At 44.4% G+C, this 25912-nt stretch overlaps 2 protein-coding genes across 2 annotated transcripts in view; both read left to right on the forward strand.

Moving 5' to 3' along the window:
* The first annotated feature begins 8379 nt into the window (after nucleotides 1–8379).
* The window catches only part of LOC122625932 (neuronal acetylcholine receptor subunit alpha-7), a 51652-nt gene continuing 34119 nt past the window's right edge, over nucleotides 8380–25912 (forward strand). The window contains exon 1 of the mRNA XM_043805994.1: nucleotides 8380–8502. The gene's annotated coding sequence lies outside the window, so the exon portion shown is untranslated. The remainder of the gene's footprint in view (nucleotides 8503–25912) is intronic.
* Nucleotides 14035–15425, forward strand: LOC122625931 (cell death abnormality protein 1). Its single transcript, XM_043805993.1, has one exon. The coding sequence runs from the start codon at nucleotides 14292–14294 to the stop codon at nucleotides 15423–15425; it is 1134 nt and encodes a 377-aa protein (XP_043661928.1). The 5' UTR covers nucleotides 14035–14291.

The raw sequence follows: 25912 nt of genomic DNA on the forward strand, positions 1-25912 counted from the left end.
CAGCTTGGCCCATTTTTCTCTTCTATAAATATTTCAATAGGCGCATTGTTCTTTTTCCGAGTATACGGGTTTTCTTTGCCAAACTCCCACACAGGACTCATCCGAAATGCATGTCCCTAACCGAATTTCAACTTCCTCGACTCATTGTAATTGCAATTCTGAAGGTTGGCCATGTGCACACAGCGGTTCGCAAAAATGGAGCTTAGTTCCCAAGCCGTATTTTTTCCTTTCCACACTTAATAGAATTTTCGGCCTATTTACTGAGCCAACAAATGGGATACAATGCGAAATTTAAAGGAACTCCATTCATTTCAGGGCTACAGATGCTAAATAGTGTTACATTCAATTTCAAATTGGAGTAATAATCACAGTTGAAAGTCGCAATTAATTGTTTGAAGCAATGGAAAGAGATTAGCTGAAAAAGCTCTTACAGTCATCAGTTCCCTTTCTGAGCCAAAAATAGCAAAGAAAGTTCTACAGTTTTCATTAGCGAAAACACAAGGATGCATTCAGTTTGATAGTTCCGTCCAGACTTTCGGCTAAAGTTACAACAATTTCTTGCAGCTGCGTGTATGTGCCACTGTTTATTTATTTTGGTGTGCAGTTAAAATTTTGGCATGCCAACAATGGACGGAGCGAAAAACGGACCCGGACCCGGACCCGGACACGTATGCGGATGGGGATACGGATAAGGACCATGACCAGGAGCAGGGCCAGGACACGCTTCTGAAATCGCTGTGAAACTGACTGACTTTCGAGCCACATTCACATGGATTTTTGCCTGGCGGGCGGTGGTGCTTTTCCGGCTCCATGCCGTTTCGTATTTAATTTCATTTGAGCTGCCCCAAACCGAGTCCTAGTTCCTATTTGAATCCGGGTTCCAGGCCTGTAAAAACATTTCGTTTGTGGTCGCCCCACCAGGCCGGACTTCAATTTGTTTTCGTTCCACGATTCTGTGTTTTTGTTTGCCCTGCTGCACAGCCCTCGTAATTTCAGTGCATTTTTTAGTGGGCGAGAACTGGGCAAATGGGAAAATGGGCAAATGGCAGAATTTGGGGCGTAGGCGGTGTTGTTTTAATTGCTGCTGACAACGAAACTTTCAACAAATCAGAGTCGTGTGTATCCGAACGGGCAACTGGTAAAAAAGGATTTGCAAAATGGATGATGGCGAAATGATTGAATAATCGACGTAATTTTCTGGGTATTTGCGGTGGCTGTGGGACGGAAACAAAAATAAAATGAATATGAATTGAGTGAAAAGTTTTGCATGCAAATTTTAATTCGGAATTCACAACGGGACTGCGAATAACTAACCTGGGGATTGTCTGGATGAAATAAGAGTTGTATAAAAAATCGAGATTGCTATTTTTGAGCTATGTTCCACATTTATATCCAGACTATTTCCCAGTTTTTATCACTTGTGCACGAGTACATGAGTATATAGTAACCGCAGCACTTTCGACATACTTTATATATCACTCTGATGGGAAGATTAAGCCATCAGGCGGCAGACAAGTTGGAGTGAGTGAGCTGCATTCCACGCTTCCTTTGCAGATGGTGATGCAAATTCGTTGACAGTCGTGTGCAAAGGGCGAATTGAGTGATATCTCAGCTTTCTCGGAGGCAACAGCCGTAATAAAGCCGCCCTTCCGCCCACTCCACTCCACTCCACTCCACGCCTTTCTCCTTTCTCGCATCAAAATGGCTGACTGCACACACATTTCCGGAGGGGCACGCCGTGTTGCATGCCAATAAATCATAACGCTGTGACTCCGGACTGCACATTTATACCCATATATATAGAGATGTATTTCGATATATGTATCTGGATGTGTATATATGTGTAGCGAAAAGTGCGGGCTCAGGCAATGGCCATTCGAAGTGGCTGGATTCGAAGGGTTTGCAGAGCGGTAATGGTGCAATCGGCCATGTTATTATTGTTGCTGTTCATATTATTATTGCTCGCCATCGGCACGATTGAGTTCGTTTCGCTTGGCCCTTACGTTGTTGCCGGATAACTGGCTTGGCTGCGCTGGCCAAGTTGACTTGTCATAAAAATTGAAATTGTTATCAACTCGTTCGTGCGTCCGACATTCAAGGATTATTGCATTAAAGCAGCCAGAACGAGGCAGTCGGAGTACAAACAGCGCGCAGGACGAAGAGTGACTGCACAATGAGCATATCGCTTTCGGAACTGCAATATTAAATACCCTAAGAGAATGATGGCTCCTTAAAAGCCATCTCATTTCACAGAGCTCGAACTTATCTACAATGTGTACTTTTTATCTATAGTGTCAGAGTTTACTGCATAGTTGTACAGCAGGATCCTTTGTGTTTTGCCAAAATATAATATATTTACGAAATTTATCGAGTGAGCTAACCGATGCCACCCGTGGTTAAAGTATGTGAATCTGCCCCTGGAGAGCTTAATGGAATTTTCGCGTTCAGGTGCCACGCCTTCGAAAGTAGCTGCAGTGGGTGAAACTTCCGGCTGCTTCATGCGGATTAAAATCCCGATAAAGTCTTTGTCCCCGATGCGTTCGCTTTCTGCCTTTCTCCTGCGATGATGGGCCGATATCAATGCCGCCTGTTAAATCGCGCTGGCAACAGTATTGCCTATCGAAGTGCCAATAAATTTCCTCCTCTCCCATGTCATTTATCATGTTTGACTCGGTTGGAGATGAATAATGTGCAGCCAGCATCGATATGAAATGCCAAATGAGCATCGAGCATCGAGAATCGAGCATCAAGAGCCAATGCAATTATGGCAGTCGTGTTTCTTTGCGTCTTGAGTACTTCGCATCAGCGAATGCGGAAATTGGAAATGGCAAAGAAATGTTCACCTGCTTATTTTTCCTCACTGTCCCATTTAAAGAGGACATTTTATTGGCGTTGCTACTGAAAACTTTTCTAGCTGGTATTGCAACAAGCATGTTTTGAAATATTTAGCCACTTTCTCCCTCCTTAATTGACTTTAGGCGTCAGGCGAATAAATTAAATTCCCCAGCTATTGGCCAAACTATTTATAAGCGTCGATGTCCTCGACACAGTTTCTGGCTAAGAGTCGAGAGCCGAAAACTGAAAGCGGACACTCGCCAGGCGACGATTCATTTGACAGTCACGAAATCAATTGGAAAAGTGAATAAGCAGAAAGTGAGAAACGAAATCAAGCTGCATAAATTATCGAGAAATCAGATCGGCAAATTGGAACAATTGAGTGTCACTGCAAATTCCCAGGAACTGTCAATTTCGCCGAAGCCTCAAATGGAGTTCCTGTGCGGCCTTGTGAAAATGCCTCGCCATTGAATGCCGTCCTCTGCCATTTTCCGCTTTTTTGGCACTTTCTTTTCGCCACCAGTGCAGCCGGGTTGCACTTGCAGCACTTGCCGCACTCGGCGCAAAATGGTGTCTTGCAAATGGGTCGTGAAATCAGGCAGATGCCTTGATTCGGCTTAAATAAAAAGCCTTTTGCATGTCTTTCTCACGCCTGCTGTTCCACGGTCTCCGCTCTAAATTGCAGTTTATTTGCGGTTTGTTGATTTTATTGCACAACTTTGTTTACAATTGTGCTTAAATTTCATTACACGATCCGCAGCGAAAGGAACTGGGCCAAGGGAAAAGAGATTTGCGGGTGTGTGGCAGCGTTGGATTGAAATTGAATGCCAAAACCTTGATATGAATTAATATTTGAGCAGGGCTGCCAAGTGGAGCAGACATCCAAAGGGAGTGGGGTTTGGGGTTTGACCGAGGCAAATGGACATTTGTTTGCATGAAATGGACATTGGTTAAATGGGTCAGCTCGTGGCGATTGATTGGCGCGCACACGTCGGTTTCGGCAAATATTAAATTCGGAAAATGCATTCCGTGCGCACGGAAAACCATTGCGGTGAAGTATTTCAATCAACTTTTCGCTAGTGCTGTGTTGTGTGATGTGAGATGTCTCACTCATTTCTCGAACCACTTGCCAGCATTCAGACAATCATTCAGCCAAGGCAAAGGTTAAGACAACTGAGAAGCAGCAGCCCACCAAGGCAGCAAACAATAGTGTGGGGGAAAACCCAAAACGCCAGCGAAAACACGAAGCATGAAAAATCAAAACAAATAAGCCAACAGGCAGGCAAACAAAGTGCCAAGCAAATTAAATAAAATCCGCACAAACAAAGCAATGCGGACCGGGCCAAAAGAGAGGAGCCAAATGGAGGGAGGGAGGCGCAAGGATACACATGCACACAGAGACAGAGACACAGGATACTGGGTGCTGGGTACTGGATACTGGAGCAGGCCACTTAGATGGCGGTTGACACAGCCACAAGGAGCGAGTGAGTGTGTGTTTTAGTTTGTGATAAAAATGAAGCAATTGAAAGAGGCCGCGACAAATGCCACCAACAATGGCTGAAAGCCGCCGACAGAAAACTGAGCCAGAATGAGTTGCGGATGGGGAGAGGAAATTAATTAGCTCCGGCTCTGGTTAGCATTTTCCATTCAATTATAGTGCGGGAACTAGGCGGAAATAATCAGGTTCAAATGGCCTCTAGCACTTTCTTTAAAGCGTGTGATTTTTAAATTAATTGAAAAGAGTGAAACTATTATTTTCTCAAATTCCAAGTAGTCATACATTAAAATATGATATAAATCTAATGATAATTTCTCCATAAATAAATATGATATAAATCTAATGATAATTTCTCCAAATTTCCTTTAAGTCTATGACAAACATTCATCTGAACTTCATTATTTGAAAAATGTGGTTGCCGAAAAGTATGCAACAGAGCCGAGGAAAATTACGTATACGTAATTAATGAAGTGTGACTACCGTGCATGGCCATGGCTCGCTGAGGTAGATAATGAAAAGTGCATATTTATCAGGCAAAAACAGGCGCAAGATCCTTCAGCTGGATGTTTGGGCGCGGCAGGGTCGGGGATGCGGAGCCGATGCATGTCCTGCGGCTACATCCTGGCGCAAATGCTGGCATTATCAGCAGCCTTCATTCATGGATACCAACCGATGGCAGAATGGCGAGAAAAATGTGAGCAGGAAAGCCGAGCAGCTCCTGGCTGCCTCCCGTGTCCTTCGTTCGTCGGGTGCGTCCGTCGGGTGCGCGACCCGAAAAGGTTTGAGAGCCACTGGAAGGGCAAACAGGGATAACTGCATTGGAAGGTCCCTAAGAGCTTAAAGCTCCGAGCTTAAGAGCCAGCTGCCCACAAGTGTTTCGACCGAAAGAGAACCGTGGAATTATGCTTTGCAGCATCTTTCTCTCACTTTCGCTCGCCTGGCTTTCCCATTTCGCTCTCATTTTCTCGCTCTGCGGGTGCCCTGTAGTTTTCGGTTTGTAAAAGCCATTTTTCATTCATACGAACTTACTTTAAATTAATTTTTTTGTGGGGTCATAAATCATTTTTGGCTCTGGACCTACGCATGCTGCGTCTGTATGGGTGCCCATCGCCCATCGCCCATCAGCGCGTTCGTGTGTCCGTGTAATCTCCTATTGGTATGGGTGTAAGCTCCAATAACGTGTATTTGGTATTGCGTGTATGAATGAATGTGTTCTCTGTGTTCGCAGGACTTTCAAATTAGTTTCGATTGAATTGATGAAGGTGAAAATCGGCAGCAGTAGGTCAAGTTAGCTCGAGTGGCAGAATGTTAAGGAAATGGTATTTCGGGTGTGGGGGGTGTAAGTGATTAATATTTATGAAAATATATTTTAGTTAAAAGTAAGATAATGTACATTTTATATAAGAGATTTGTTATAAGTTGCTCATGAAACCTGTCAAAACTTTAAAATTTATTTAAATTTAAATGCTATCTTCCCGACTTATTAATGTTACTTAATTTATTTATTTTGTATTTACATTTAACATAAAATATATTATATTTTTCATTACGATTTTTGCTAAGTAATATGAAATTATATTTCCAGAATATTTCGAAACATCTTGAGTTGACCACGCACAACCACCGAAGCAATGGGCATCGACAGGAGTGCCCCGCACCCTGTATACATGAGCCCGAGAGTGCTCATCTCCTGGCGCTCTCTTGCAGCCTCCGAGAAAAGCTCGCCGGGAAGAGCTTGAAAGCTGCCGGAGTCGAACACACTTGCACATAGCCAGCACTTTCCAGGCTCCGTGGAGTCACGAGTCCTGACGGCTGGCAAGGACTCGTGGCATATATGTGTGCGCCTAGGTACATGTTCCAGCCTTCACATCGGCAGCGCATCCCCAAGCAGCGCTCGGATTTCGAATTCCTGCACAAGGATGTGTCGTGGGATGCCGAGGCTCGAGCTCGTCGCTTTCGTGCTGGTTCTCGGCTCCAGCAAAGGACTCTGCTTCTGCAGCCAAAGGACTTCCAGCGCCGCCTCGCTGGCAATGCTGCACGGGCATCGGGCTCAGTTGGTGTTCCGGTTTCGGGTTGTGCTGTCAGTTGCCTTTTTGCACAGCGGCTGAGCGATTGAGCGATTGAACGATTGAACGGTTGGACGGTTGGACGGCTGAGCGCTGGAGCGGTTGAGCGGTTGAGAGTGTGCCATCGGAGCCGGAGAGTCCTAACGCGCTGCCCGTGGTCTGTGTCCGCATCCGTATCCGTATCTCCGTATCTCCGTGCGTCTCTCTCCGGGTGTGTGCGTGTGGTTGTGCGTGTGCTTAAGTGTGTGGCTGTTGTCTGTCGCTAACGGTGCGCGCGCGTCTGTCTGTGTGAGTGTGTGACTCTGTGCGTGCCCCTGCCAGTGTGTGTGTGTGTGCGTGTGTGTGTGTGCACAACAATACTATATATCTTATATACTAATACCAGTGTGCCCACACTCGCACACGGCCTGCAAATAAAGTATTAGAAACAGATATATACAACAATTCCAGCAGGTAAACCCATTGAACTATCCAGGACTTTCTATAGAATGCACTTGATATCCAGCAGCAAATGTAACAAATGAAACATAACGTACTGTGAACGTCCTTTTTGCTCTCTTTGTCCGTCTCTATTTGGTCCGGAGCTCGTTTGTGCGTGTGTGCGTGTGTTTGTGAAAATTCCACCATCATCATCATCATCTGTGTATCGGTTTAACCATTATCATTCGGTTTATAGCCGTACACAAATTTTCGTACATCCTTCCTGCCTCTATTTTATTTTTATGCCACCGATTTTGTCATTCCTATTACTTTCGAATTGTGGCAAGGAAGCGTAGGGGCGAATCGCTAATTGACCATCAAGCCATCAATATTCAAAAAGGAAAGTATCTTTCAGATACATGTCAAGTGCAACTCTCGCGCTCTCTTTCGTTCGTCGTTCGTCCATGCTCGCTCTCTGTCTTCACTTTACATACCCGTATGTGTGTCTGCCTGTATAACAGGTGCCAAAAAATAAACGGCAATGGTTACTTTTATGTTCACATTGTGTGGGCGTCTGGCTGGGAAAAAGGGGTGGCACGAATGAATAAAACCGAATGATATGATATTCTGGGCCATTATCAACAAGTGAGAAACGCGTGATTATTGCTCACTGAATAATAAATGGTTAATTTCATTAACTAAATTAAATGTTATTCCTCTCCACTTTATAGCCGTCGACACGCATAACACATGCCATGGATGCCAGAACTAATAGTGGATATCGGAATAAACAAATATAAAGCCACACAAATCGTACACACAAATTTATAAGCTAAGCAATATTTAATTCGGTTGAGTGAAATTCGCAAGAAATAAATCAATTTTAAAGTTCTTCACGCTGCGGAAACGAATACTAAACCGCGAAAACTATTCAATCGCTGAACTGAATAAACGCATAAGCCCACGACTAAAGCAATTTTGTAATTCAAACAAAGGGAAAACAAACTGAAAATATTAATTACTATTAATGGCGATGACTACTCAAAAGCAAACGACTTGAGCCAGTTGTAAATATTAAAACCGTCATTAACATAAAATGCATACACACCTAAAATTCCAAACTCACGTAAAGACAAGAGAATTATAATATCCATACACAGATTACCAACAAGAAATCCATTTAAATACGAAGTGTTCTATTATATAGAAAACTAAACTCGCAAATGATATATAAATTCTCGAAAAGCAACTGAAACACGCACAAGATTGATACAAATTTTTAATAATAGTACATTAAAACATAAGGACAGTTCCACAACAGCTCAATCGGCTGATGAATCAAGGTGGGAATAATTCGGAAATTCCTCGAAAGTCTTCGATTGACGGAATTTGAAAATTACGATTAACTCGATACATACATACATACATAATCGATTATAAATAAATAATAATCATTATTGAATTACAAATAAATTACATCAACTTCATTACTTATCAACCAAAAATTCCGGGAGACAAATTTGATAAAAAAGTTTAAAAATATTAATACGCATACAGCAAGTTTAATACACGAACCAGTAAAGGGAATAGTTGTACAAGTAATTATTCGACACAATCAACGCTATCCTTGAATGCCAATTGGAAAAATCTTTGATTGCATAACAAATGGAGAAGGGATAGAAGGTGAGTTCCTTAACTACAATCTCGATACATGTATTTAAGTTATATTAAGTCTCCTTTTAGTAACTCTGGTTCGTGTTTTGCTGATACATTTCAACGAATGTTCACATGTACAGACCATTATTCATTTTATTTCCAAGACAAGTTAGGGCAACCAGCTTCAATGCCTTGTTTTGATTTAATATTGCGTACTGAATGCTTTGAAAGCAGCCAAAGTATTTCAAAACCTGCCACAGCCACAGAGGGGTTCGTATACCCAACGCCATAACCGCAGGCATTATTTCAGTTTTCTCCATCGCTCCTCTGCAGGCAGTTGGAGTTGATTTGGTTTTTTGTTTCACTTCTCGGGCGAGCAATTTAAAATTGTTCCATTGACCTTTCGACGACCACAGAGCCACATTCAAATACCCAGCACCCAGCTGGAGAGTAAGTGGGTGGGTGGGTGTCGGTGGGTGGCATCCGGGGTGGGTGGTGTTTTGGTGGGTTGGGTGTTCCGGAGCAATGCCCAAAAGCAAACAGAGCAGCCGCCACTCGGAGGACAATAAAAAGCAGCGCACAATTGCCAAATAAATAACTTGACGCTCGCTCCGTCGTGGGTTTATTTGCTCTGGTGCCGTGGTTTTTGGGCTTTGGCTTGATTTTCATTTTCATTTCGGAAGGCACACACACACACACGCCGCTAAATACGCACACACACGCAGAGGCACGACTACTGTTGCATATTAAAATTGCTCCGGCTTCCTGTTTTGTTTTCATCTCTTGCACTCGCTGCTCATTTTGGCCTGGCTCTTTTTCATTAATAATATGACACAATTCGCGCTGCATTGTCCCGCACTGGCAGCGCCCAAGAGCACTTTCGGCTCTGCCGCCTCCTTACGCTCATTATGCCCATTTGAGGCATTGTCTTCGGCTACAGCGGCACAGTGCCACAGCCCAGACCCAGACCCATTCTGGGCGGGCTCAGGCCGCGTCTTAGGCCATTTCATTCATCATTCATTCATGCAGACTCCACGCCGTCACGCCCACCCACCGTTGCCACCCACAAAACACACTCACACTCGTCAGCAAATCCGAGTGCAAACAAGATACAAAATGCACTATAACGCACTATGGAATATACCCTGGCCATACCTGTAAATCGGACTATAGAGCTCTAGAGATAGAGTTCTTTATGTTGCCATATAACATATGAATGTAATGCTTTGCTGGAGCTAAAACAATGCAAAAGATACATGTCTCAACTCAACTTAGTTGGTTATTCAAGTGTAACATTTAAATATGCAAATATAAATGTTTGGTATATTTAACATTAATTTCTGAAGTTGCATCCACAGATAATGTAGCTCCATTTCATTTTCAGTTCGCATTTTTCCGACTTTAATCCTATACATACGTTTATTGCACAATTTAATTGGATTTCTTTGGTTTCGCACACTCAAGTATAATAATACACATTGTTTGAAAGTGAAAACCGCAGATCCATTGTCCTTGGACCAGTGCCATTTGGGTAGAGTATCCCCGAAAGTAATTCACTTCGCGCTGCCCGCCTCGCAGCCTCTCGCGTTTGCCGACGATGTCCTTAATTATGTGCCAGCAGCCCTGACTGACTGCCACGCTGCCATAGTGCCACACTGCCACAGTGACTGCTCAAAGGACATCCAAAGCCTCCAGCCTGCCTCCCTTCCTGCCCACTCACCACCACTCTGGCACGAACACACACACACACACAGAGTCGTGCATAGGACATAGGCGTTGTCAGGATCTCGGCTGTGGAAGTCGCAGTCGCGACTGTTACGTGGCGCTCGTGTATGATGACGATGTGTCATGTTGGACTCCGGGTCTCGGGTTTCAGAGTCCTTGTTGCGCTTGTTTTTATCGCCCTTGTTTGGCCGTTGTTGATGAGTGTCGTTGTTGTTGGCTGCTTTTGAAGAGCGCTCTTCTAGTGGGTGTCATGTCCGCTTAGTTGTTGCCCCTGCTGCCACCTGCCACCTGCCCCTCCTCCAGCTGCTGCTGTTTGCCGCCGTTCTTTGAGGCGACGCCGCTTTGCCTACTGCTTATTTATGTATGAAGGACCTTAAACTTTGCAGCGGATGAAAATGGCCGCAGCCGAGTGAGAAGAGTAGCAGAGTAGCTGGGTTGCTGAGTAGCCCATGAACCAAATTATATGCACCCACCTACCCACCTACCACGGCATACATATACAAGTGTCACAAATGGCGTCGCTACTTTTTTAATCACAGCCGGCGACGCAGTTTTCAGTTTCACTTTTCCATTTGCAAAGTTTCCCACGTGTGTCTTCCCCAGCCTTTCTCAGTGTCCTTTTTTTTGTGTTTTTTGTGTTTTTTGTAATAGTAGTCGGGCCAACTGGCAGCTGGCAAGTCCAACGCACAAAAGCTGACAAACAATGCTCACTTTTTGTTGGACTTCTCAGTCTCAGCTTTCTGCGCTTGTTCCATTAACCTTCGCATCGCTTCGCGAATGAAAAAGGAATTTAAGGTTAACAATTCTCTCGCTTTTCTTGGACCACTTAATATTAGCCGTAACTAGGCCAGTGCAGAGCTTGGTAAATATAGATATGGATAGTTGGCGGAGCCAAAGGTCAGCGCAATTCGCAGATGCTAGATTTATTTTTGCTAAGAGCAAGAAACTCATGTGGATCCTTGAACCAAACTCAAGTGGTCATAACCATTTTACGCATGCCCTGGAAAAATATTTTTAAATGGAAATAGACTTAATTAAGTATTCTAATAAGTCTAAATGTGACTTATTAGTTTATATTAGTTTAGTTTATATATTTATAATATTCTATATTAGTTTAGTTTTCACCGGTATGCTTGGGTAAATTAGAATAAAAAGTGAATAAATAAATATAATAAATATTACAAATATTCCAAAATCCCAAATAACTTTATTTTCTTTCCGAACCATTCATTGCTTCATTTTTTTGCGCGATTCATTTGGCGATTATTGGCGCGATACAACTTTACAAATATTTGATTCGAACTATTTTAAAAGGATGTCAAGGATGGATGTTAGGGTTACGTAGCTGGCAGCTTTATAGGCACAACTTCTTGGGCCGTCATAATTTGTGAAATTTTAGTGCCCATTCGAGGATTTGTCTGCTAATCTATAATTAAAATTATTGTCGTATCATTCGGGAGCTGGAAACTTTCGTGCCGCCAAAACTTTTGCCCGCAGAGAGCGGGTCGGGGAGCTGAGGTGCCGATGAAGGCTTAGCCATGAAATGCCCTAACAGGCAGCCAGTTAAGCCGTCCATAGCAAGTGAATCTCGTACCTCCGAGCGCCAGGACCTCTTAGTTCAGCCCAAACTGATTCGGAGGCAGCTACGTGCCTGTGCATTTGAGCAGCAGATGTCACACGAGGTGGGCCAAAGTTTTTGGGTCCGCCAGCAACTTAGATAATTTAACAGTGCCAGGGAAGGGACAGGACGAAAGGGCTTGGACTTCCTTGAACGCTTTTCGGGAGTTTACCTCTACGTGAGATAATGCAAATTTATGGCTGGCAATTAGCAAGTCGCGAATCGCAGTCGAAACTCGGCAATAACTCAGGGGGCGGCCACGACTTTGACTAGTCCCCCGACCTAATTGCAGTCGCCGACGTGAGAAATCTCGGCGAGAAGTGAGGAGCTGGTTGGGTTCCGTTTCGCTTTTCGGGTGCTGTGGGTGCAGAGGGTGCTGTGGGATGCTGTGAAGACAATGAAAAACCAAAATCCAGTTAGCGAAACCCCGTAAACCATTAATTATCTCAGGCGGCGCCTCGCATATGTGATGTGGGCGGCTGGCGGCTGCAAAAGATACAAATATACGAGTACGCCGCCAGAAGATACAGATACGGGCTGACTGTCAGTGGCAAGTGGCAAGTGGCACATGCCGTTTATCTGTTATCCAACAGTTACACTTTGCACACCCAGTACAACTGGGATAACCAGCACGGCCACAATCGCTCAAAAGAAGAGCGTCGTGCCGTATCTGTATCTTTATCTGTGCGATACAGATACAGATACATATACAGATCCAGATACACAGCCACGCACACACACTAACAGCGAACAAGGCATCAGTTGCAATCTGACTTCAATTCAATTATTTTAGATTAGAATGTGACTGTGTCACACACACTTTTGTCTCTATGTCAGCTGTCATTCATCCGTTCATATGTTCCACAAAGTCAGCCCGTGGGGCGACGAAGTTGGAGCATTTTGCGGCACAGGATACGTGCCCTATACGCCGCCTGTTCCTGCATTGACACTCGTTCGCATATAGCCGCCACATCCATCTATGTATATGTACTCGTTTATATAAACACATGCACATATGGATGTGGGTTTCGGGTTCACTGCGAATGTGCTCAACACAACATTGTCCCAGAGATCCCGACTCGCAACGAGCGTGACAAAAGTAACAAATGTGCGACTGCTACCAGCCCAATGACGTCAGGCTTCCTGGGGGCCAGAATTTATTCAAGTGCCTCAAACATTTATGAATTTCATCCTGGCAAATTGATTTGCGTTTCGGTAAAGCGCATTAAGCTCAGCTTGCCAATGAGTGACCTCTTAAATGCTTGGGGATCATATTTCAATTGCGATAATTGCTTGACCGAGCTCTCTGGAAAGGCAATCGGAAAGCATATTAGGCATACTGACTGTAAAATTGGATTTGAAATGGACAAACATTTCACTACACCAGTGTTACATTATCATTTTTGATATTTAATAGCAGACTTTTCATTTTATTCTTCCTTGGAATTTCAATCAGAGAATTATAGTCTCAGTTTCCAAAACGTCGTCCAAAAACCTAATGGTCAAATTGTGTTCCCAAAATTACCATACGGAAACTATTTCTGTCAACTAAATTGGATACAAAAACCTTACCTGCTGGGAAAATGTATAATTTTTCGTTTCTATTTGAAGAAAACAGCAGTTGAACAGGTAAAATTCCAAAATAGCAGGTACCAAAAAGGACCAGTTGATAAGAGAAAAGTGGAAAAATCCTAGGAGCAAACTGTTTAGACATGAAGTACACTTTTCACCCATAAAAAATCAGACGCATTTTTAAAGAACGCAGTAGTGTAAAGTGATTATAATTCTCTATTAGATGTGGAGGAAGTCGTGAAGTAAAAATACATCAATGTAAGCCGATCAGTTCCGCTCTATGTGAGTCATATCGGCAGCGATTCTCAATGGAAAACAATTGCATCTTTATGTTGTATGTTATTTTCAAACTTATCGCCGTCTTTATGCGGGCAATTTATAAGGCGGGTTTTATGATAATAACAGAAAGGGACACCCATAGATAGTACACTGTGATAAAGAGAGGGAGGTTCAAAGTCAGAGAGATCAGAAATCCGAGGGTGACCTTTGGCAGCGGCTCAGATATGCTGCAACCCTCCGAGATCACAGCACTGCACGAAATTATAACAATTTTAATATTTCTTTAATTTAAAAGTGCAATAAATGGTATTTATTTGCCTTAAACAATTTAGATTCATTAATTCAATGAAACACAGCCATGGCCAGTTAGCTAAGTATCTGCAACATTCTGCATACCGCTACATTCCCATCGAGGATTGTTTTCAGTGTAGAGAGCGATTGTATCTAGCTGCGGATGTTGTTGAGTCCTATCTGGTGGCCTGCCTGCGCTCTCCGCCGATCCTCCCCGCTGTCGACTGCCTGAGTGGCCAGCTTAGCTGTTGTCCGCACTTCTTGTTCTGGGAAAATTCAGTTGTGTACCGACTGCAGTTGCGAGCGGACAAGTCAAACGTCAAACTGCAAAATGAAGTACATTTGGGCCCTGATTCTGGTGCTCGGATCCGTGGCGGCGAACGATCAGCGCGGTAATTACTGTGAAAGGAACGAGACGATTCGAGCCACAGTACCAGTGACCAAGCAGCGGGTCATCGTGAGGCAGCCCTCCAAGTGGAAGTTCTGGAAGAAGTCGGAGAAGATCACCGAGAACTACGTTGCCGTGGGGGAGCAAGTCACCCACCGGCTGGTCAGGGAGTGCTGCCCCGGCTACTTGGAGGTGGATTCCGGCCTGTGTGAGCCCATCTGCACTCGCGGCTGTCCCGCCCGCGCCAGTTGTGCCGCTCCAGATCGCTGTGAGTGCATTTCCGGCTACGTGTCGGCCAGGAATCACCAGGACGGCAGCCACTACTGCGAACCCATCTGCCAGACGCCATGTCCCACGGGAGCTCAGTGCGTGGCTCCCAATACCTGTGCCTGCGGCGACGGGTACACCCAACTGAAGCCAACTGACGATGGGGTGAGTGGGGGATGTGCCCCCGTTTGCCGGGTGGGCGATGGCTGTGCCAATGGCAAGTGCATCGATGTGGAGCGCTGTTCCTGCAACTCCGGATATCGGTGGGATAAGGCCGAAGAGCGGTGCACCGAGCTGAGTGCAGAGTCCATCTCTGAGGAACTGGACACCACCGAGGACAGCACCGAGGCCCTGAGCACCAGTTCAACAGCCGCTTTCACGGCCACTCACTGTCCCGATGACTTCGTCCTCTTCCGCGGCGAATGCCGCGAGAAGCAGTTCGCCAGCAATGAAGTGGGATGCCTGAAATCCGGCTGTGGCCCGCATCAAACTTGCCTGGACTCCGGCGTATGTCAGTGCTCGGATGGGTATGTGCCGGAGGAGAGTGGGGATGCCGCTGGAGTGCTCAGCTGCCGGCGCACTTTGCTCGACCAGATTCTCGGGCTGAACGAAGCCACCGACGATGAGGACGAGCTGAATCCCTGGACCATTCCCATCATTGGTGTGGCCAGTGGATTCCTTTTCGTTCTGCTCATTGTGGGTCTCCTTGGAGGTAGACGGTATCGCAAGGAGCGGGCTGCGCTGGTCAACAAGGAGATGGAGTGCCAGTACTCGCAGAAGACCGTGGACGTGGACGAGTGGGTGCCATGAGGGGGTCAGGTGCATCCCTGGGCTTTGGGCTGTGTTAGATCAACATTGATTGTTAATTTTAAACCAATTTTTATTAGAGAATAAAGCGTATCAACTTTATCACACCTTATAATGCTTATGTTTTGAATGGCAGATAATATTATGGACATATGGAAAGTAACCCATCAATGTTGTATCTTTTTATCAGGATTTTAGAACCACACATAGATAAGAAAACATAGAATTTGGCCGTGTTCGATGTAAGCATGCAAGTTTTTAGGTTTTACAAAAAAGACAGATAGGATAAGCCATCGTCATTGTGGCCAAAAATCAAATTTAGGAGATTAAGAGGATTAAAGCATCTGATAAACTATTAGATACTACCACAGCTTCATAGCTGGTGGCTGATAAACTTAAAACGTTTAATAAACATTTTACTCATCATATCTCGCTTACGGATTGTGAGTCCCTGAGCAGCAATATGGACTCATATGCTGATTACTGGCTTACGTAAATAAAATATTCATAAACATTCGAGGCGAGAGTGCTCATGCTCAGCACATCAGCAAACAAGCCAACTTAAAAATGGCTAAAAATACTCAGGCGAATGAACAGACATACTTGAAATGTTATGTTTTCACTCACAACTATTAAGTTATTGAGACTGAGTGTGAGTCTCATATTTAACGTTATCTAGATTGAAAATTCATTATTTAAGGAGTTATAATCCGTCTAAATATATAAACACCTTGGTGTGAACTCATTTTAGAAACATAAAATGCTATTATGCAAGCAAATGGTTTGTGGATAAGTAAAGTTATAAAAAATTAATTCAATTTAATCCAGAACAGCTAAGCCCATTTACTTTCTAGGAAAAATGTTGATTCTGATTAAACGCTGATATTTTGAATTAGAATTAAAAGGCTTTACTTCTATGCCTAAGTAGAGGCATTATTTATATTATATCTTAAGCCCAAGCATCTGCTTCAGAAGTCGAGCGCTTTTGTGTATCTGTGTTTGTATCTTTGCGAAGTGTATAAGTGTATCTGGCAGCGGCACACGGATCTTTTTAGCCATAATCGCTGCACATTTATATGTGTTTTGCACAAAGGAGCGTTGAGCGTAGAGCGTGGAGCGTGGAGCAGAGCTTTGGGGTAAACAGGGAGAGCAGAGCCGAAAAAGAGCCGAGAAAATCCGCCGCAGAGAAAGTGCGAGCGAAGAGAGTGCGTGAGAGCGAGTAAACATCGAAAGCGTGCAAATTCTAAGAAAAAGGGCGATTTGTTGCAAGTGGATGGAGCTCGCAACCACTATCTGCCCCTCGGTGGCAGGAACAACGGGAATACTTAAAGCTTCTTTAATTTTTATGTTGTTTTCTTCTCTCTTTGCCGCTGTGCTGAGTATCTGTGTTTCGGCTCGTATCTGTTTCTGTTCCTGTGTATGTGTATGTGTGTTTATTTCCGCCATTCACTTTGATTGCTTTCACTCGTATCTGTGTGTGCGTGCGCGCGTGTGTGTGTGTGAGTGTTTGCGTTGGGGTAACCTTTGCTGGTGAATATTTTTGCGTGGGAAGTCGCCCAAGGACATGGCCTGGCTCAACTCAACTTGACTCGACTGGACTCGTTGCCTTTGCCTTTTCCGTTGCCTTTGCCTTTGCCTCTGTCATTGCCTTTCGTTCCGCCTTATCTTTCGCCCGCTCTTCAATTTTACACACACTTTTTGCCCTCACTTTTCGCACAGTCTGCTCTTTTGCTGCTTAGTTATTTATTTATTATATTTTGCTATCAAAATTGTCCTAGCTTTGCAACTGGAGAGCGTTCTGCAACAGTTGAGCTAAAGCCTTGGGCAACTAGCGCACGCAAAATAAACTTTTCGAATGCATAAACAAATTATATAAATAGTTACCTCAAAGATTCCACACGGAATCCACGAGGGGAAATGTTCAGTTTTAAGCAGAGCATTTTCATGGTTCGTTTGTTTTGGAATAGAGACTGTTAAAACTGTAAAAGGGCTGGGGAAAAACTGGTAAAAGGATAAACCTTAAACCTTGAAAGCGCGGTGTAGATGAAAAATGAGTGGAATCCGATTGTTTCTTCCAAAGTTCCCAGATTTGCAATACAAAACGAAAACTATAAAATATTGGCTAGAGCTTTGGATACAATATTCTTCTAGTAATTGAATAAGTAAGTGTTTTCGGAAGATTGCAACTTTTCTTTCGGCAATTGCAATTTTATGACTTTCTGTACGGGATGGCTTCACTTCCCTTGGCTGAAGACATTCGTCAAAATCAACAGCCAGAGCTCTTAGTCATTTCCCATCGCATCCTAGCGGGAGTCCTGCAAATTATTCAGTGTGTACTTGTTGATGCAGCCCTCGAATAACACTTGCCACCCCAAATTCCTGCCCACCACCCACCACCCAAAAAGCCAATCCACCCACAGTTCCCCCCCCGCTCGGCATCTGCTCTGCAGAAATGCATTGTCGGAAAGTAGGTCGCTGCAGTTTAGCTCGGATGCAGTTCGCTGTTGCTGCAACTCGGGAAAACGCAAACAGCAGCCATCAAATATTAACCACTAGTTGATCCTGTGCAATTTATGTGTGCGAGTGTATGTCCCTGCCACGCCCACCGCCAGTCCAATTAGGAGTGGGGGGTGGGCGTTGGCGAATGCGAATGCGAAATATGCGAAACGTGGCTGCATTTTAGGGCTAGCTACTTTATGTTCCATAAGCTTTCGGGCGGAATATTCAGTTGGGGACGCAGCGGGAGCCATGGGGAGCCATAGGGATCCGAAGGGGCGTGGCGCATGCAACTTCAGCTCGCCACTTTTGCCGTCACGCCCAGTTTAACGGTAGCAACACTGTTGACCTATTTTTTCGGCGGTACGCAGGCTTTGAAATTATTTACAGCACCGAAGCACCGAAGTACCGACGTTCCGAAGAGAGAGAGATGGCCAGAGAGCGAGCGAGAGAGACGGTGCCACCGGGGCAGAAAGAGAAAGAGAACGAGTGCATGTGCATGTGGGTGACTGAGGACGAGGAGGGGGCCGTGTTTCAATAATCACAAAATGTTGCCCCCGCAGCTGCATTCCATGATTTGTGCTGGCGCTGCTTCACAATTTTTGCAAGCCAAGTTTGCAGGCTGCTTATTGTCAAGCCGTGGCAAGGCCACGTTTTTGTGGATGCAACATTGGTGGATGCTGCAATTAGAGAAGCCAACGGTGGCAGCGGTGGCACTCGCACTCCTAATGCACATCCTGAAGTACGTTAATAAGTTTCGCATTCGAGAAACTGGCAACTTGCAAAGGGAAATTCCCATAAACCCCACTGCATATTGGAGTGGCGACTGACTTTTACAAACTGAGGCCAAAGAAATAAGTTATGTGCACCTGGGCCACACACAATTTGATATTTGCCTGTACACCTGTACATTCGTATTTTTATGATAAAATATTCGTGCGCTCTTGGCTGACCTAAAAAATCGTTAAATGTTTGAAAAAGCATTTTCACCCAGCTCCTTTTGCCTACTCCACAGCTCTCGCCACTGCGGACCGCCTTCTTCTGCTGCTTTTTACCAAGCTTTTTATTTTTTATTTTTATTTTATTTTAGTTCTACCTTTTAGAACGCAAAGTGCCCATCCCGCAAAGCATTTAAGTTAATGCACATGGCATCACTTGCACCATGTTTAGTTGCAGCTACACAAAACTCACAAACTGCAGGTGCGTACACGTGTGTGTATGTGCGGTTGCAAGCATATTTTCCAAGAACTACAAGCATTTTTAGTTGCTGGCTTAAAGGAAGGAGAAAAAGCAGTGGTTCAGGAGAAAGACCAACCTCGCAACAAAACATATCACTTACGAGGTTTTCAGCCAGTTCTTGCAGCTACAAAGTTAGAAATCGGGTCAAATTTCTTAGAAAGATAGGAAAAGCGAAAAGCGTTTGAAAGGAAAATACTCAAAACTGAGTTATATTTGATATTAATGTAAGAATTGAGTTTTGTTCCTTCCTCTCATTTCATTGAACTTTGGCAGTGTCTCTGCGATTAGAATTGAATTATGAGAAGATGTTGTTAGTTTGTTAACGTTGCTTATTAATTTCAAGACACAATACTTACAGCTCTAGGGAAAATATATGGTTGCAGCAACATTTCGTGGCAAGGGTTGACTTTGGCCAACAGCTGCGCTTCAAATAACTTTACTGCCAAAGCAAACTTTCAACCGAGGGGCATGTAAATGATGGGTGGTTGACTGGGTTGTGGCTGCTCACTGGGCTGGGAGGTCAAGGAGGTGGGGTCGGTGGAGTCGGTGGGTTGGTGGGTCGCCTGTCGTCGCACTCACTCCTGCGCTGGCAGCGCAGCCCGCCTGCTTATTGGAGCAAAAATTAATTGAAAATGTTGGTCAATTGTCTCGCTGGCAGCTCAGCTCGAATGGAGCTTTGGAGGTGGGATAGGAGGTGGGGTGAGCGGGTGGTACGCAATCTGCTTTGCCTGTGCGCTGAATTACCGCCCGTGGTGGTGTTGCTGTCGGTGGTGCAGGCCGTGGCCCAGACTATAATCACCGCCTGGCTGCATCCACGGTATTAGTAATTATTATTTACTCCTACTTCCCTGCTGGAGCAGATATTGCAGCAGCCAAGCTTCCCCGACCCACCGCAGCTCCCTGTTCCTGCAACTATTTTAAACGCCGCAACATTAATTAGTTTTAATGGAGTTTCAGTCCGCGCGGGCAGAAGGCAGCGGGAATATCGGCGAAAAATCAGCTCACAAAAGGCCACATTTAAAATGCACTTAAGTCGCGGTCGGTTCGATCAGAGCACAAAAGCCCAGCTGCAAAGTGTTTTCCGTTCTTTACACAATTAGTTGGTTAAGCGAAGTACAAAGAGTGGCTAATCAAATTGCTTGGCAAAGCCGAAATATTGACTTATTCATGCTTAAAGGGTTTTCATTTAAAGACACAATAAATCCTTTTACCTAGAAATGAGAGGTACTCGACTTTCCTTTAAGAAATGCAACTTTGAAGTCACTGTGCAAGAAATTTATGCAAAAATGTTTAGGCTGTTAGGCTTAACATTGAGTTTGGAAAATATTAATATGTATTAAAACCGAATAAATTTAACTTTGTGGGAAATGTGATTATGTGAAATAAAAATCAGAGAAATCCGTTCAGCTTCCGACACAAAAAGCTGTCGTTTAAAATAACATATTTTTGGTGCCTAATAACCGGATATACACTCCTCAAAAACCAAAATAAACTCCAACATAATCGGAGAACACGAAATAAAGTGCTGTGGCAGACAGTAAACAAATTGCGAGTGTAATTGCCCCAAATTGATGTTGGCCAGGATGTCGTTGCCGCATTTCAGCAGCCTGACATTATTGCAATGCAGCAGCAATAACATGCAATATAGTGGAGTTATCTTTGAAATGCCATGCTAATGCATTTCGCCGCTCATCGTGCGACAAAGCAATGGAAATCAAAATTAAATTGCGTGCAGTTTCGCTGGGATAGCTCTTTTCCTTCCCGTCGCCGTCGCCTCCTCGCTTTTCCCCAGGGCTTTTCCCATTTTTCTGCTGGCACGAGGCTAACATTAAAATTTCTATGCGTGCCCCAAAGACGGCAACAATATTCGGGGGGCAGGCGAGGCAAGCAGGAACTTCCAGCAGCATCCAGGGCTAAATTTCAGCAAAAGCGAGCTTTCACCCACCCACGCTTGGCACGCACTTTCTCCACACACACACACACACACAGAGAAAGATAGAAAAAGAGAGAGAGAGAGTGCCGAGCAGAAGAGAGAGATGCTCTCTTCGGGGAGAAAGTAGTGGCTGGGGGTTTTTCTTTTTCGGGCGGTGGGGGGTGGCAGGTGGTAGGGTGTTGGGTAGTGGAAGGAACAGCAAGGCGTAATTTGATTTTGAAACCGAAGCACCCTGTATGCGCTCTTTAAGTGTTTGTTTATGCGTGGCCAAGTAGGACTAGTAGCACCAGTAGGAAAATAGGGAGTGCCGAAGGGAAATGGCAAGTGGCAAGTGGGAAGTGGGAAATGGGAAATGGGCAAGGAAGTTCCAGCCAGCGCATCTGCCTAATAAAATTCATTTCGAAAAGCCAAGGCTGCTGCTCTTCTTGCTCTGTTGTGTTGTGACATTAATTTTTACTTAATTTATTTTTGCGCCGTCGCAAAAGCAGCCTCCTCGCAGCCCCCCGCCCCCGTCATCATCGTCATGGGCATTTCAATGGTTTTCGGTTTTCGCTTTTGCGTTCGTTTTTCGTTACCAACAAACCTCCTCTGTGTGTCCACCAACACACACACCCACACACACACCCGCACACCAACAAGTTTATATAGATTTACGTGTATATATATTTGCTTAGCAGGACCCCCGAAACACCATCCTCCATCACCCAGCATCACCAGCTTCCAGCTCATTTGCCGCTTCGACGACAAGAATTTCAGTTTTCAGTACGTTAATGTGCAGTGGGATAGGATATGAGGGGGTGGGGTGGGGGATGTGGGTGTTGGGGGGGGGGGGGTGGGGCTTCCGTTTGGACAGGGGTGTGTGTGAGCTTTAAGTGCCACTGAGATTGTGTTGGTGAGCGGGTGTCAGCTCATTGGAAATATGGGTCAAGTTGTTGCCGTCTGCGCTAAAAATTAAGTTGGCATGCCAGCTGCAGTCGACGTCGACGTCGGCGTCATCCGGTTGGCAATAATTGCCACAGCACATTTAGGGTTAATCCTATAGGGTTAATCCAGCAACAATATATACAGACACACACACATATACATAGGGGGAATGCTTTTGGCCCCCTTTGTTCGCCAAGTTAATCGCCCCCAAAATGATTCTTATTTATTGTTGCAGCTGAATCGAATTTATATGGTTCCGCAACTGGAATACTGTTAAATACGGGTATATTTATCAGTGGGAGTTTAGGGCTTTCAAAGGGGGGAGTTTTTCTTTAAAAGCACTGATGCACGTATCAATACCCATTAATACCCAATTAAGCTATTATGCTATTATGCGATTCACTGTTTGTTTATAACTCGTTTGCTTATTTGTATAATTGATCCATAATTAAATTATCGCCTGAAATGAACACGAAATGAAGTTTGCGATAATTTCATTAGATTTTAATGGCGCTAATGACTTAATAGGCTACATTATATGTATTTACACTAAAACGTATTCTATACGTTCAATTATTTGTTTTCATGTTTATTTCGGAATTTCGTGTATGCTCCATATACTCTACTCATGTTGTTTATTATTGATTTGGAGGAAATATAGGATTACCCCAAATCCTCAAATGAGCTTTTTTAGTCCAAATATTTCGCATTAAGCACACATAATGCCGCTGAGAGAGTGGAACAAGTGTGAAACCCCTTTGCTGTTGTGTTCGGGCCTTCGAATGACTTCGAATGACTATTAGGGATTGTATTAGCCATATTTTATGTGATTTCGGTTACGGCCAGCGCCATTCGGACCTGCAGCAACACTAATTTGGTAAATCACGCTCTGGCCAAGTGGTGGCCATTCCGAAAGGGGTAGAAAAAAGCGCTCTCCACTCGGTTTGCCAGTGGGGCCTGTGGGGCCTTGGTGTGTATCTACGAAAATCGGATTCTTGGCCATAATGGGCATGTAATTTATTTTTGGTCCTGGACATTCTATATTTGGTCTTATGGGCCGTGTTAAATGCCAAGCTGTGCTGTTGCTGAAGCAGTATTCCAAGGCTGAGGGTTGATAAGGGGGGCTAGATGGAGGGGGTCATACCTTTTGTGTGCTTTTCTTTTATTTTATTGTTAAAAAATCGCTTGCTTTATGATACTTTGTTCGCCTTTTCATGTTTCCCCTTGTCTGTGCGTCTGTCTGTTTGTGTTGGTCAGCAGAGTTTGCGTTTTATGATTTTTAGTTTCGCCAGAGATGCGTTGGTGCGTTGAAAGGGTTTGGATTCCCATCCCATTTGCAATGTGTCAAGGAAAACGGGGATGTTGTCTTTCGGGGCGGGTCTTCATATGGCGTATGCTTCATATGGTCTGGCCCATTAAGTTGGCCATATTTTTCGGTTATAAGCAGACGCTGAAATTGCATACTTTACGCCTTTCTCCGGGTTTGTTCGAAAAGTTCTGCTCAATGAGTTGGAAGCATAAGGTTTTGAGAATAGGCCTTCTTGGGCTTATCATTTTGGGGTACTAATAGTTGAGTAACGCTGAGAAACAGTGCTGAAATATCACTGCGAACATGTCACTGCTATCTTAAGGTTCCCATTTCTGGTCGTATCTATTTTCACTTGGTCTACTGTCTACCCGGGATATCTGCGTTTTGGCTGCTTTTCCACCCGTTCACGTCTGCCATTCTACCATTCTGCCATTCCAATTCAATTTCCTTTCAGAGCAGGAAAACTTGGAGTGATGAATTGCATTTTCAACCTCATTGGCAGCTTTCGCCTCTAGTTCCATTCGGGCCTTAAGTCTATTGAACTTTGACTTCGGTCCATGACAATGTTGGTGCCTTTGCCTGCGTCACTACCCAAGATGATAATGACGATGATAGCATGGCCAGCAGCTCTGGCCGCCGTGTAAGTGCAAATAAATTATTTTTTGAGCGGCAGGCGAGGGAAATATTTTACATTCGGGGCGGACAGGCCCCAGAATGGGCGTGGCCGAGGACTGGGTGCTCCGGGTTCGAACTCTTTTGCATGCCATTCAGATACATATACGAGCATATCCCCCGACAAGCTCGTGAATATTTCTGGCTGCCGTTGTCGCTGGGCTGCTGATTGTCTGGGCCACGTTTGCTTGTTGGTTGTTGGTTGTATGTTGTTTGTTGGCCATGTTCGGTCTTGCCTTCGGCTGATCATACCCTGTTCTGGCCGTTTCCATGCTTCCCTGCTTTGGCTGCCATTGTTGTTTGCATATTTGCATTAAACACGGCAAACACTTTTAACCAAACACATGTAAAGTGGTGTTGTCTCTCTGCCTCTTTCAATGTGTCGCCTGTCGACAAATATAACCGAACATAAATCATCCGTAGCAGTCGCATAAATAATAAATACACACACACACACACAGTTCTGCGCACCAAAGGAAAAGGATATGTGTGGGCTTTCCATGGACGAGTGTAAATTGTTTCTGCATTATGGGCTCAAAAACTCGGTTGATTTTCGCTTTTAATTTTAGTCATGTTATACATACATAAGTGTTGGAAGACAGCAAATCATGTACTTATTTTTAGAACATCTAATGTCAAATATTATAAATAAATATTATGCAATTTTTCTAACCAGCTACGCAAATTATTGGGATATATGTGACATTTAAGTCATAATCCATTATATCATCTCCATTCAATATTAAAGTTCATTAAGCTCTGAGACAAAAACCTTTCGTACGCGAGTTCGAACAAAGACAGAAACATTTTTAAATGGACGCTTAATTCTTGTCACATTCCAAAGAAACAGCTTTCTCCCTCTAAAATACCCGCAGTTTTTCATCAACTTTTCGCGGCTAGCTGGCAGCCAAAATGGGAAAAACAGAAAAATATAACTGAAAGTCCACTTGTACAAATATTAATTTTCCTGCATTGCAAAACTGTCGCCAGCTCTCGCCAACTCCGGAACAGCAAAAAGAAAATGAAGCCGCCAAGGAAAGTCTGGTCGTAACATGGCTAAGAACATTCAGCACATAATTCTTTTTGCAAGCCGCAAAATAAAAACCGGTCCAGAGAAAGAGTCGGCCTGGGAAAAATGAAAAAGAAAAACAATTTCCACTTTTTGCCAACCGAATTCATAATTCATCGAGCCAGCTGTGTGAGGGAAAAGCGGCGAGTGGCGAGTGGCAAGTAGCGACCACACCAAGGGTTGGCTATCATTTACACCATGCAGTTTGCCCATTTCCATCTCTAGCCCCCCTCCCTTCCGTTCATCATGCAAAAACCATTTTTTGCTCTGTGCGCTGAAAATTAATTTGCTCACGCGCCAAACGGAAAAGTCTCTGGAGTCCGAAAAAATGGTTTCATCTGCAATGCGACGCCAACAGTTGCCACTCTTCCCCATCCACATTTACATCCACATCGCCATGCCCATTCCGGACCTCCACAACCCATTGCCCACTGGCCAGGATTCGTGTCTGGTGAGCTGGTCGTTCATTTTATGCGACGACCATCGCATAAATTTCCCAAAATTTCATACATCAATACGGCTGGCTGGCTGAGTGAAGTGGGCAAATGCGAGAAAAGAGCAGCAAATTCTGCGGTCTGCCACTTCAGCTGATTAGACGACCGCAGAGGCTTCGAATATTTCACAGCGATTGCAATAAAAGCGATACCTTTCCGCCGTTGGTCCACGGTACGTATGCGCAATATTCGCCGCTGGGCACGCGGCCAAGAAATAAAGTGCTGCCTGCTTTTCGGGGCCACTCCTGCACCTGCCATCGCACAGCTAAATATTTGAGTGGCATCGCCATAGCCATCGCCGTTGTTATTGTGACGCCCCAAGCCAAGTGACCCATAAAATGCCACCACATCGCG

The sequence above is a fragment of the Drosophila teissieri genome, chromosome 2L, assembly GCF_016746235.2.
Source record: "Drosophila teissieri strain GT53w chromosome 2L, Prin_Dtei_1.1, whole genome shotgun sequence".
NCBI lineage: Eukaryota > Metazoa > Arthropoda > Insecta > Diptera > Drosophilidae > Drosophila > Drosophila teissieri.